Source organism: Chamaea fasciata, unplaced genomic scaffold (assembly GCF_029207755.1).
Source record: "Chamaea fasciata isolate MVZ Bird 193981 ecotype frontalis unplaced genomic scaffold, bChaFas1.0.hap1 SCAF_25, whole genome shotgun sequence".
Taxonomy (NCBI): domain Eukaryota; kingdom Metazoa; phylum Chordata; class Aves; order Passeriformes; family Sylviidae; genus Chamaea; species Chamaea fasciata.
In genome coordinates this window covers 4,301,414-4,315,600 of record NW_027094110.1, presented here as the reverse complement: position 1 = coordinate 4,315,600, position 14,187 = coordinate 4,301,414, and the positions used below count along the sequence as shown (strand labels likewise).

General features: G+C 45.3%; 1 protein-coding gene across 3 annotated transcripts in view; it reads left to right on the top strand.

Moving 5' to 3' along the window:
• Positions 1-13,385, top strand: part of NGF (nerve growth factor) — a 28,420-nt gene extending 15,035 nt beyond the window's left edge. Inside the window, exons 1-3 of one of the 3 annotated variants that reach the window (XM_066203953.1) lie at positions 8,171-8,233; positions 8,538-8,665; positions 12,521-13,384. In XM_066203953.1, the coding sequence (XP_066060050.1) occupies positions 12,532-13,233 (702 nt within the window). In that variant the 5' untranslated portion in view covers positions 8,171-8,233; positions 8,538-8,665; positions 12,521-12,531 and the 3' untranslated portion in view covers positions 13,234-13,384. Of the gene's footprint in view, positions 1-8,170; positions 8,234-8,537; positions 8,666-12,520 lie in introns of those variants that run through there. The other 2 variants (XM_066203952.1, XM_066203954.1) reach the window with 2 other exon arrangements.
• Positions 13,386-14,187: the final 802 nt, after the last annotated feature.

The window sequence follows — 14,187 nt, the reverse complement described above, 5'->3', positions numbered from 1 at the left end:
GATGAAGCAACCCCTAAATCAATCTCTGTGCTAACTCAGTGCAAGGAAACACAACTTGGATTAGCGTCTCTGAATATATATTTTGTTGCTAATGCACAGAATCCATCACATTTCGTTACCGCCCCTCCTTAGGGCTGCCAGCAGTTGTCTGGGACTGTGAGTTAATACAGCAATGAGTTAAAACAATCACACAGCAAGGAGTAAATACCTTCCACAGCAGATGAAAGCCAAGATGCTGAAGAGGTCCCACGTGTGCTGCAGAGAAGATTGTGTGGGGCAGCAGCTCTGAGGCAGCTGGACTCAATGTGTGACAGGGGAAGGCAGGAGCCTTGCAGATAAAGGAGTCAGAAAGCACGTGGAGCGGCACTTGGAGCTGGAGAGGAAACAAAACAGAGGATGTCAACACATAAGCATGACCAGGGGCAGGAGAGAGAGAGCCAGAGAACAGATTTTAAGGCATGGTTATCTCACTCTCCTGCTGCTTTTTAATCCGTCCACTCCATAAAGAAAGGGGCAGACAAGGGTTTTGGTAAAGAGAGAAGGAGCTGGTACTCACATGGATCACAAACACTGGCAAAACCACTCTTGTTTTTCTGCCCCTTGAGGCACGCACACACTAAAACACAATGAACAAATAAGGACAATAAGGCAAATAAAAGCATGTGAAGAAGTAGGATCAGTTTCCCAAACATCCTGAACACTTGTGCTTTGCAGAGGTTTACTCTGCTGCCAAGTAATCAAGATGATCTCCCAGGCTGAACTCGGAAAAGAGGACAGGGGGAAAATGTAGGTATGGAGCTTTTTGCATGGTGTCAACACACTCCCATAGAAAGCGGCTCTAATCCTCGTTAAGTGCTGAGGACAGACATACAGAGTAGGAAAGCCCAGGGGTAAGAATTCCAGCAGCACCACAGCTCACAATCCAGCTCTGTCTCTTCATGGAAAACGATGCAGCTCCGTTGTCTGGAGTGCTGGAAGTGCAAGGTGAAACCCCATTTGCTTGTTTCCCTTTTTCTGATTGTGTTCAGATGAGCAGGAATATCTGAAAGGCCTAAGCAATAGTAAAAACTTCATGTTTTTCTTGGTAAACTACCCTAGATACCCGGAGACTCCTATTTCTCCTGCAAGAACTACTTGTGCTTGCAGAGAACATTACAAGATGACACTGCAATCTGATAACTCAGTGTTTCTGTGGTTTACTTTGTTTTATTTGGTGGTGTTTCCAGATTTTTTGTGGAAAACTCTACCCTGTTTCTTAGGAGGTTTTACCCTCTCATTTCAAAACTACACCACATCTAAAAGGTTCCTGCTGTGCAGGGAAAGAAAACCCTTTTTTCCACCTCTTTGGTAACCAAATTTTTAAGCCGCCAGCAAGGAGCAAAACACTTCAAAGCTGAAAGATTTTCTTGCACCTAACTTAAAGTATTTGCTTAGTTTAGATCTAACACTAAGATTTTTACTTAATATATATTTTTATTATTATAATATATTGCTATATCACTATTTATTTAGATCTGCTGAGTTTAAAACCCACTGTATTTCACATCTCTGTAGTGGAGTGCTTTGGAATTCTAAAGAAATTGTTTTGAACTGAATCTCAAATGGGAAAGGCAGGTGGAGTACAAGGCTTTGAGCATTACCACATCTTTACAATCTGCAGAAAAAAACTCAGGCTCTGCAATGAGCAGATGGACAAATATCTGCTTAAATCTTGAAGGTCACCTCATGTAAAGCAGGACACGAAGCTTATTTCCAGAAAATATGGAAATATTCTTCTCAAATGTACAGGACGTGTCAAAGAATACAGAAAACAAACGGCTAAGGAGCAACAGCCCGGTGACTGAGTTCTTTTGTACACACAATTCCCCTTGGGGTGTGCTGGTTTAAGGAAAAATATTAAAATTTTTCTATAGTTCAAAGTATTTTGCCTGTGCCTTGTGAGTTACAACAAGAAGGACATAGAATGACTGAGACTGCTCTGGGGTCAACACCCATTTCCAGCTGCAATAAAAATAAGGAATTTGATTTCTAAAGGTGTCATTTGAGGGGTCTTTTTCATGATTTTTCCTATTGTAATGTAAAGTAAATCATAAGAGAGAGAATTCAATCCCTGAGAAGGCAATTGAATTCTGTAGGTCTCATGAAAGTAAAATAGATTTATAAAATGGGAAAGAATGTTCTAGAAATTTGAAAAAAAAAGAAAACAAAAGGAGGTGAGCAATGGAGAAGAGGAATATTGCTTCTGCTTGGCAAGAATGCTGTGTTATTCTTTGGGTTCTTCACATGCTATAGAAGTAAATTCTACTGACCATAAGCGAGTGGGGAGGATCATTTTATTAAGTGTTTGTAAAACCACTCGACATTTCTGGATGGAAAAATCCTACACAAAAAGCAAAGCGATATTCCAATCCAGCATTGACCGCTTCTTCCCTATCTCACAGCACTCTGAGTGAACACAAGAGCACCTCCATGTCATAAGATTTAATTTTGTAGATTTTTGTCTATATCCTTAAGGGGTTTTTTAATGGAAAAAAAAACCCCCAAAAAACCAAAAAACAACCCAACCCATCAGTTTGAATTTCTCCAGCTACAGAACTTTTTATCAGGTGCAGCCAGACCCTCAGTTCAGTAGAACAGAGATTTTAAAGTTCTTTCAACTCTATCCTTTGCTGCATCCCTCTGTACTCTGACATGCCAAGCACAGACACCCTTCCGCTTCCCTTTGGAACTTCTCAGAATTCTTGCCCCATTAAAATATCATTGAGTCATGTGAAATAGTTATAAACACACTGGAAGATTTGCAGAAGATAAAATTCCTTTTGGATGTAAATAATTAATAGAAAAGTTGTGGCCATAATTTATGGCTGCTCCTTGTCCTTACATAATGTTCTTTTCCAAATTCGTGATCCAGAGGAACACTGGAGATGATGGAGTCTACCTTTGGGAATCGGATCATGACATCCCAGCTCATTTTTGTTTTCTACCTCATTTTTGGAGTCACTACATTGATGGTCATTACACCACAACGCGTGCAATTGCTAAAAATTGCCTGTGTTCATGTTTATTTGTGCAGTTGTAGAAGAGTGAAAAAGGAGAATATAAATGAAAAATACGAGGCTGAATAAAAACTAAATGCTAGCATTGCTGCTGGGATTCAGCTGGTTCTTATTAATCAGGATTTGGAAAAGCATCAGGATTTATATTCCCTTCTGAATAGCTGGAATAAGATCACTAGTTGGAAAGGTTTACTGGCCCTGAAGATATTGTATTTTTCTGCCTTAACTACTCTTGGCTGTAAGAGGGGATGTAACATCACAGTCTGACTGCCCTCATACTTTTTGTTCCCAGCTGAATTCCAGTTTGATTTTGGTAGTGTTGTGAAGTCTGAAATTCCAGTCTTTTCATTCCTGGTAATATTGTATTGGAAACCTCGGGGCCGAATATAGCAAGCCAACTATTCCCAAATTTAAATCCATTTGAGAAAGGTGTGGAGGGGAGAAGGGCAGGCCATGCTCCAGCCTCAGGAAGGCCTTTGGACTCAGTGTTTTAAGCAGCAATAGGGAAGGTGTCCTGCTGTGTTTGGACAGGAATTGTAGGGAGCAGCAGTCCCATGCAGGCTGTCAGCTGGGGAGGATGGAGGCATCCAACTTTATATAGATGGATTTATCCTGCAGTAGTTTTCCTGTCAGTTAATGCCTGAGATCTTTAGTCACTCCTTGGTGCCTATGAATTAGGATATATGAAACCCTGGAGTCCTATAAAAAATATACATCCAGCTTCAAGGCGATATGGAAAGTTCCAAAGCAGTCATCACATGTCAATCATTGATTTTAGGATTTGCTTCTTGGATGGTAATATAGGGATGATATACAACCCTGGTATGCTGCAATAACTTACTCCTAGCCAGGATTTTTATTTCTAGCTCATTTAATTTGCCAGCTTTATGCCATCGGGGTCATTGACTTCAGGAGAATCAGATTCACATGCTCCTCCAAAAGCTGGTTTCTGTCATCTGTTTTCAGATTTGTCACTAGTTTTGTAAGTGCCGCGTTTTCCTTCACTTTATTTAAAGAGATTTTTATCAGAGACAATTTCTTTATCTTTCATTTAACAACTGTCAGTTTGGTTTTGTTATCTGCAGCAGGATAAAGCTTTCTGCTCTGTCAGGGTGGCTCTGGGCATGTTTCACACTAACAGCCAATCTGTCACAGCAAGGGCTGCATCCTGTCACAAGCCTTTGCTGGTATGGCCACCCTGACCTAAGATCATGGGGTTTTTCCCAAAGGAATCGCATTTTACATGACTGTTGATGCCTCTGAATTCCCACCAGCATGTTCTACAAGCGAGAGGATCGTGATGCCAAACACTGTGAAACAAATTTGAGAAGCCAAACAAATGATTATATTCCTAGGAGTTTGGGGTTTGTTTCACCACTCAGGAGTTTTAAAGTGAGGTGAGCTGTGCCTGCCCCCTGTCACCAGACCTGTCACCTCCTGTCAGGAACCTCCAGCTGTGGCTCCAGGCTGGATCTCTCCCAGCAGGTGGAATGCTCTGAGGGAATGGGGTGTCAATGAAGATGATGGGAAATACACTTCTTTCCTTCTCTTTGAACTTCTCTGTGAGACACCAGCAACTGAAATACTGATGTACTGGTTCAGGATGAAAGAAGGGATAAAATTAGGCCCTTGCAAATAAGTCACTTCCGTTACTTACACCCCAATACATATACGATAAACCTTAAGAAGTGTTTTCCAGAGCCTCACTGGATTTGGGTTTGGTGCATCCCCACCTTACAGAACCATAGCATGGTTTGAGTTGGAAGGGGCCTCAAGGATCATCTGACTGCACCCTCTGGCACGGACAGGGAATGTTCCACTATCCCAGGGATGCCAGGGAAAGCTGACCTTGAACACAGACTGGACAGAGCTAGAGAATAAAATAGGGATTTATTGAAAGGCCTCCAGGATTCACCTTGGGCAGGACAGGGCCTGACCAGAGCTACACCCAAGGTGGACGCAAAATGGTCACAAAATGCACAGTCACAAGGTCTCACACTTTTATAGTTTTGGTCAATCTTCATATTGGGGTTTAATTGTCCAGTTACAGCTTTTGCTTGTGAAGTCCCATCCTCCTTGTTTTCCTTCTTCAGCCCACTGTTGTTTGTACTTTTGGGCCTGAAAGCTGTACTCGGTGTCCTCGGTCTCCAGCAGGAAAAGGATTTGTTTTGCCTCCCTACTCTGTGAAGAGAGCTCACTAACACTTAATATGAGGCTCAGAACTGCACCCCTAGGCAGCACAGAATCTGAAAAACGTGAAAGTTCAAACTCCAGGCATCACCAGGTTGCTCCAAGCCCATCCAACCTGGCCTCGAGCACCTCCAGGGATGGGTTGAGACTCATGGTGCAATTCCCCCTTCAGCACGCCAAATCACCAGAGGAGAGGCTCAGTGGGCTGGGAACCATCCCTGTCATTATCTTTATCTGGGTTTAGGCTGAGTCAGAGCTCTGGAGGCAGATGCTGGGTGCACATCCTGATGACGAGGAGGATCACGGTGACACGATGCTCCCCGCTGCAGGGCAGCATTTTTCTCAGTCTGCTGCTCTCTCCCTAGAAATCCTCAAGGCAACATTTCAGTGCTGGAGGCATTTGGAAAAAAAAAAAAAAAGAAGGGAAAAAAAAAAAAAGGAAGTGTATGAGACACAGGTAGCTTCCAGCTGGCTCTCCAGCACTCATAAAGCTCTTATTTACAGGCTGAGTCACTGGAGATATAATGGAGGAATGAAATGTTGGGTCCATTAGAGATTCCCATTTTCTTGCTCATCAGCTAAGATCAAGAGAAAGCTGTGGCTGACACTGCTCTTAGTCATAATGGCTTCAGGATTCCCTTCAAGGCCTCCCAGGGCTCAGAACTCTTTCCCCTGAGTTGCTAGTGCTAAATTTTAATTCATGTAGCTCGTATACCTGTGAAAATGTTTCCACGAGAGATGTGCCAGAGGCACCTTCTCTTTAGCAGCAACTTCAGCAGCAACTGCCTCCCTCATTTCTCTCTCACTCCCAGAAGCAATGAGACAAAACTAATTCACTACTTGTTGCTTATTTTGGTGACCTCCATGATCCCACTTGCTGCACTGACAGCCAAGCAGTTCTGTTTATTTTTTGCACATCCCTGAAACACGCCAACAACTTCAAGAATGACAGAAAACAACATTCCAAATTATATCATGCCTTAGATTACAGCGTTCCATGCTTATGTTTATTGACTATGTTTATTTTTATTTAGAAAATAATTTACTTGCTGTGTTTGACTGAGCCAAATGAATATTAATTTATCTTTACTCTGTGGAGGAGCTGCTTTAATGGCAGCTGGTCAATGTGCAGTGAGAAGGCTGCACTGACTGCTGCTCTGATTGGAAACAATTAATTTAGTAAATTTATTAAATTTTCATTCCTAGTAACTTTGCAGGCAACATTCCCTGATTGTCCATTTTCCCTCGGATTCTGTGGGTAACTTTAACAAAAGGGGAATTCCCTAAACTTGTTTTGTTTGGCCCTTGTTGCACTTACAGTTCCTACAGGCAAAGAGCTTTCCAAGACACAGAACCATTTGCTTTTTGGTGTGATCCATTTCTCCACTCGACAGAATTACGGAATTGTGGAATCCCAGAATGGTTTGGGTTGGAAGGGACCTTAAATGTCATCTTAAAGCCCCTGTCATGGGCAGGGACACCTTCCACCATCCCAGGTTGTTCCAAACCCTGTCCAGCCTGGCCTTGGACGCTCCAAAGATCCAGGGGCAGCCACAGCTTCTCTGGGCACCCTGTGCCCAAACCGGTCTGGGACTCTTTAATTCTACTCTACATGTGCTGAGACCAAGAAATCAGATTGAATGAGGCATTTTTACCCACCAGGTCTGTCATCCTGTATTCATGTAAATGCTGAAGAAAGACTCACTTCAGTAGGATATTTTATGAATGTCTGGGAGTGGTAGAACAGAGGAATAGTCTATGGATGCTGAATAACACCACATCATTTACTGGATTCTGCCACAGCCAGGAATCCGGGAAAAAGACAGTAAAAGAACTTTAAAAAAAAAAAGTCCTGCTGAAAATAAATGCTTTTGTGGTTAAAAAACAGCCAGTTGGAACTGAAACAGTGTTTTCTTAGGGTGGCAGAACAGTTGGAAAAGTTGTTGGATTATTTTTGGCAGTGGCCAGCACATTATAGCTCTATCATTACTGGTACTCAACTCTCCAGAGTTCACTGAAAGGGTTATTACTTCACTAGTACATTCCTGCAAAAATACAGCATACTCCATCTGTAGCATGAAGCTCTGGACTCTGGAACTCTGTGTGACCTTTCTGACATGCTGATACGAGTGCAGCCAGCTCAGCTCCCAAATCCTGTAACACCCAGGGGGAACCTGAGCCACGGCCCCAGACAGAGGCAGGGTGGCCAAACCACTGCACAAGTGCTGCTCCAGGAGCACGGAACAGGGTGACTCCTGTGCCCTGCACTGCTGGAAACAGGCTGGGAGGGTTTCAGCTGGAGGTTTAAACATCAAGTAACTTCTGCTTGGGTGTTGGTAGGAGCCAAAGTCAGCGGCTGCCTTTGCTGGCAGCCAGAGCTCCCGAGGACAGACACTGTGCAGGTGGAAAGTGAGTTCAGTTCATGCTTTGGCATTAGCAGCTTGTTCTCCTTAGCAAATGCACTCCAGCCTGAATGCAGCAGGATTTTTGCAGTACAGGAGTACCTCATCCAACCCCTATTTACCTTATACAACCCCTACTTCCCTTATGAAATGGAGCAGATAAGCTATTGAATAATAAGATTAATAAAATACTACTTCTATCCCTTTCAGTGCCATGAATTTACAATCAGAAAATGTGTTTTGCTGAGAAGGTGTCAGTGTGCTGGATTTAAGTGCTGAAGAAAAATTAAAAATGGTTTTCCTTTAGCTGGGGTCTGTATGACCATTCACAATGTAGTGGTTAAGACTGGAGTCATTGCTGCCCTTACAGCAGCAATACAACAAACACCTGTGTGCTTTTACGTGCCTGTGAGTTTTGTATCTTCAATTCTTCTCAAATATCAGCCACAATGAGATAATTGTCTGCCAATAAATGGCAATCTGGGAGTCTCCTCCTGAATTTAATTGTAACCAGACTTGCTTCCCAGAACAGATGTTGAGGCTGTGATCCCTGGTTTGTGCCTGGCTGCTGTGCAGCGCCATCAGGTATTGCTGCCCCACAGGGCACCTCTCCTGGGTTTGCTGAGCCCGGAAGGCTCTGAGAGGAGTGGGAAGCAGTGGATCAATAACCACACTCTAGTAGAGGTGCTGAGTAAAGGCAGCCCTGGCTTACAAAAGTGCTGCTCTGCAGTCTGCAACTGCTTTGGACAAGCTTGGTGCTGTGACAGGGAAAAGGCACAGCGCAGAAAGCCAAGGGGGTTTGTCCCCATGCTCCTGCTGCCAAGGGGGGAATGGCACTGCCAATACTGATTTGCTGGCTAATTACTGACACAGACCCTTCTGCCCCCAGTGACCCACGGCACAGGCAGCTGGCAGGAGCAGCAGGGCCCCATGGCAAGGTGCAGCACAGCCCGGCTCAGCTCTGGATGAAATAAGGACCTTGCTGGGGGAGCAGTTCTTCGTGCAGTCCACTCAGAGGTAAGGCAGCACTCCCTGCCCACAGCAGCCTGGAGTCACCCATGGCCGGGCTCCAGAGGAAGGGGTAATGACACTTGACCAGCACAGAAGTGGGGTCAGTGCAGGTGGTGTCATTTCGTGATAACCTTTGTGGCCCGGGCTCCATCAGGCATCCATGGACCCCCAGCACTGGAACTGGCAGCTGCACGTCCCCTGCAAGTCCAGGCGGCTGCACGAGGCATCCACTGTGAACATCCCCAGAAAGCACCAGCAGAGGCTCTAAGAACTAATTATGTGACAAAGTTTGGAGACAGAATCGTAGAATCCCCAAATGGTTTGGGTTGGAAGGGATCTTAGAGCTCATCCTGTTCCAACACCCTGTCATGGGCAGGGACACCCCAAACTCCCCAAAATAGCCCGTAAAATACCACTATGTGCCAGCAAAAGAGTTCACAACCCTCACAGCCCAAGGGTAATCTGTTCTTTGATGTTAACTTCTCTTGCCTGTGTTGTCATCAAGCCAAGTTCACTTTTCTAATGTGTCACTTTCTATTCTCCACTAACTCACTAACTGATAAAAATATTCCATTTTGAATCCAGAAAAGTTACCTTGTATCCCAGATGTGTTCTGTTTGTGTTTGGGCCACACTCCACATAATAATTTAGCACAAGGAGAGGAAATACAAGGCAATTAAAGAAAAAAGGCAAGCAGGCAAGGTCTTTCTGCTTTTGTGTTAATGGCATTAAAGCAAAAATCTCAGCACAGGCAACTCAAGAGAAGGGAGGTAAATGTAGCTGCATTTTAGAGCAGCAAATGTGGTACAGCACAAAACCAGAACCAGCTCTTTGCTGACATTGCACCATCTCTTTCCTATAGAAGGAAATAATAAAAAAGGGGTTTATGCATAAACACAATACACTGAGGCTGCTATTGGCATGGCAAAATTGTGCCTGGATTTTATTCTGCAAACCTTTCCCATTAACATTTCTGTCGGGAAAGCTGACTCTGGAGGGATGCAATGAACCATCTGACTTTAATTTGGTGGTAGAACAAGGGGTTACTCTCTGGAGGGTGCCCAGCCAAGCTCCGAGCTACACCCAGCTCTGTTTCCTTATACAGAGGATGACGAGTGCTCCAGCACGAGCAGCACGTGGGAAAGCAGCAACCCTCAGCCTGGCTTTAAGCAAACTCAAGTGGCTTTGGGACAGTAAGGATTTGCTCTGTGATAAACATTTGACTCCCCTCGTCATCATTTTGTCCCCAGTGCCTCCAGCCCAGCAGTTGCACAGACAAGTGCTCACACAGCTATTGGCCTTTCTCTGCCTTCCTCGCCTCCAGGCAGGCTCTGCTTCTCCACCCTCCTCAGACGCTACCTTCACTTGGCTCCTGGTTTCCTAAATATTTGCTCAGCCCTGCACAAACCCCGTGTTTATGTCATTTCAGCTCCTGTCTGAGATAAGACACACCAGGTCCTGTGGGACACCTCTGCATTTTCCAGAGGATTATGCTCTGGCAGAGCACCCTGGTCAAATCCTTCAATGCTGTTTGGGATTCTAATCTGAGAAAGCTCCACAGAGAGGGGGAACTGCAACCATAATTGACCCACACCCAGAAAAAACATTAGGACATTCTGGAAAATCACAGTGGAACTGCAGAGCCCGATTCCTCTGGTACAAAACCCTGTTTGTCCAGTGGCTTTGGGGCTCCCTGCCTGCTGGCCAGCCACGGCAGAGCTCGGGGCCAGCTGAGACATGTCAGGAAAACAAGGCAAAGAGACGGGGAGGAGCCTCACCCGGGCTTTTCTGTTTATACCCTGTCTCTGCTTATTAAGTCTTTACGGAGGAAATACAATGTCTGCCCTTCACTGCAATTCCAGAGCCTTTCTGAATGTCTCTCATTCCCAACATGTGGCTGAATTAGTCAGCACATGGTAGTTGTCCAACGAGGTATTGCTGCTGCTGCTCTTCCAGCATGACATGGGTCTTAGCAAAGGTTTAGACATTTGGCTTGCACTTTTCCACACCCAAACAGATGTGCCTGTCCTCTGGGTTGAAGGAGGACCAGCACTGGCACTGCATCTGCTCTGCAGGCACTTTTAGGGAGTTCTTGCTCATGGCATTCTGAAAAAAACTCCAGGTGTTTCCCTGTCCAGGACTCCCAGTGCTTTGGCCTCAATGGCTTTAGCTGTGCTGTATCTAGGATGCCAATGCAGAGGTAGCTTGGCACCCACAGTACTCCCGTATTTGCCCTTGAATGTGGAAAAATCCCATCTGTCCTTGTGACACAGATACCTGAGCTCTCCAAGGAAGGAGTCTGGGCTTTATCTGCCCTAACTCAGTGATGTGGTGTGTGCTGAAAGGGCAGGTGGGAGAGCTGGCAGCCACTGGAGGCTGCTGAGCCAGCCAGCACTGGGGTCTGGCCACGTGGCAGGTGTGTGGCTGTTGAGGGTGTGATAACGTCTTTGTTTGGAATGACAGGTGTCTGATAAGGAAGGCAGGAGCCTCCCTTGCAATGGAGAATGTAAACCCCCTCCCTCTAGAATTACTATAATTTTGAAATTAAGGGGCTTTCAAGCAAAGATATGAGAATAGGAATAACAGTTTCTTTACTATGAAAATAAAAATGCAGCAGTACAAAAAAACACCCCAAACCAAACCCCAAAAAACAAACCCACAAAAACCAAAAAACAAACAAACAAACAAAATCCCCACTGACAGAGTCATAATACAACCTGACACCATGCTGGTCAGGATGTTGGCAGCAGTCCAATTAAATCATGGCTGCAGTTCTCCTCCAGGGACACGTGGTTCTGTTGAAGCAAAGAGCCTGTAGAAGGGTGGAGTTTTCCTCTGAAGGTCCAGTGGTGGTGAGATGGGTCAGGTCTTCATCTGGGAATCCAGTGCAAACAGGCTGTCCTGGTATTTCATATCTCAGGTTTTATCCGGGTAGGAATGCTTGGCCCCTCCCACTGGGTGGAGCATCTCCCAATGGGATGATGGAATTGTATCAGCTGTGCAGTGAGCCTCGATGGCCCATTAACAGCAGATATCCCCTGGAGGGAGGATGGGTGGTGGAAGAGATAGAGAACACTGCCCCACTTGGTTTTAACAGCTGATAGAATAGATACTGATAGGTAACAGGGATAGAATACATACTTCTGGTTACAACTTGCATTGCAACCTAAGACAGATCATGGCACGAGGTGCTGGCTTGGTGGCCCCACCATAGCTCCAAGGACACCTCTGCAGACAAATTTAGGGAATCCACAGCTGTTTTAGCCAAGGGACTGCTTCTACTTTCACTCCTCTGCAGCCAAGACACAGGCCCTGGCCAAAAAGGTTGCTGCAAAACTCACTGGAGATCTGACTCCTGGGAACATGCTGTCGCCATATGGTCTCCACATTAATAACACCAAACAAGTGCTTCATAAACAGTGCTCTAACAACAAATACCAGAGGAATTAATAATAATCTAGCTATTATTTTCTAATGTTCTCGCTTTATTAAGAACACTGATGCTGTCTGAATGAGCTCTTCCGGAAGAACAACATCTGGCACTCACATGAATACCAGATGAAATCCGTACGATCCTGGGTATCTGATAAATTTATGGCCAGAACAGCAGCAGATTGTGCCCACCTGGCTCGCAGTAACAGCGCTTTTCTCTATCATTCTGGGTGATAACGTAATGCCCATGCTGTTCTACACTCTGACAGCAGTAACAGTGCCTTTCTTGTTCTAGGTGATAATGTAATGCCCGTGCTGTTCTACACTCTGCAATAACAGAGCCTCTCTCCCCCGTTCTAGGTCATCACGTAATGCCCATGGTGTTCTACACTCTGACTGCAGTAACAGAGCCTTTCTCTCTCGTTGCAGGTCACCACGTAATGCCCATGCTGTTCTACACTCTGGCTGTAGCTGTTTTGATCGGCACACAGGCAGCTCCCAAGTCAGAGGACAATGCTCCACTGGAGTACCCTGCGGAACACTCCCTGCTCAGTACCCACATTGCCCAGGCGGCTCCGCACACATCCCACGGCCACGCCACGTGGAGCCTCGGCAGGAGAGAAGCTGTAAACATCACCGTGGACCCCAAAATTTTTCGGAAGCGGCGTTTCCGGTCTCCCCGGGTGCTGTTCAGCACGCAGCCCCCGCCAGTGGCCGGGCAGGGCCGGAATTTGGGGTTTCTCAGCGGCGCGGGGGCTCTCAACAGGACTGCCAGGAGCAGGAGGAGCACGCACCCCGTGCTGCACCGCGGGGAGTTCTCGGTGTGCGACAGCGTCAGCATGTGGGTCGGGGACAAAACCACGGCCACCGACATCAAGGGAAAGGAGGTGACGGTGCTGGGCGAGGTCAACATCAACAACAACGTCTTCAAGCAGTACTTTTTCGAGACCAAGTGCAGGGACCCCAAGCCGGTGTCGGGCGGGTGCCGCGGCATCGACGCCAAGCACTGGAACTCGTACTGCACCACCACCCACACCTTCGTCAAGGCCCTGACCATGGAGGGCAAGCAGGCAGCCTGGAGGTTCATCCGCATCGACACCGCCTGCGTCTGCGTGCTCAGCAGGAAGGCGGCCAGGCCCTGAGCCCGCGCCCTCCGACCCCCCTACCTCAGCCTGTAAATTATTTTAAGTTATAAAGGACTGCATGGTATATTTATAGTTTATACAGTACAGAAAGAACCTCATTATTTATTAAACTCTTTTGGAAACCTTTGGTGTTTTGTAAGTTATTTACTGGCAGAGCTCTTTGAAAAGTGTTCGTTTTAGTCTCATTCACCCCTACAACTCTGGGCTAATGAACAAGCTTTTAGCAGAAAGAAAATGTTTTCCACATAGCTTTCACACATATTGCTCTCTTCTACAAGAAAACTTCCCTGCTGGTCTATGGTAGGTTTGTTTTCAATTGAATTTTTTTTGTCCAAATACAAGAGATCGAAACAAAACTTGCTTCCAGCGTTACTAATTATCCATAAAGGTATTAATTGTATATAATCAATCATCTTAGTGAGGTCCTGGTAGAAACACTAGTTCTTCATTCCTGTCAGATTAATTTCTAAGTAAGACCTTTAGTGCATATTTTAAAATTGCCAAAGTATTTTTATTGCAAAAATAATCCATACTGTATTATTTTGGAACATTTGTCTGCACAAGAGTAGAATCTCAAAGTGTGTATTTCTGTGTTAAAATGGTATTTTACAGCTCATTACTTCAGAGCTATATTACAGTGAAGGGATTTCAGATGTCAATATACTTACGTAAATTTTAAAAGTTCAAGTGCCTTATAATCCAAATTTGATAATTTTCTCAAGCCAGTGTTCTCATAATGAGGACCTGCCATAGGAACAAGTCTATTCATGCAAGACAGAATAAAATCCAAAAATAAATATTAAAAAAATCACCGAGGCTGTGTTTTAGCAAGGACCCAAAATAACCTTGTGCTCGAGATTTCTGCGTGCTGGGGACATCGACCTCCAAAAATACCCGGCGGAGCCCCAGGCCTGTGCTGGGCGTTTCACTGCACTATCCAAAAGCTGCAGA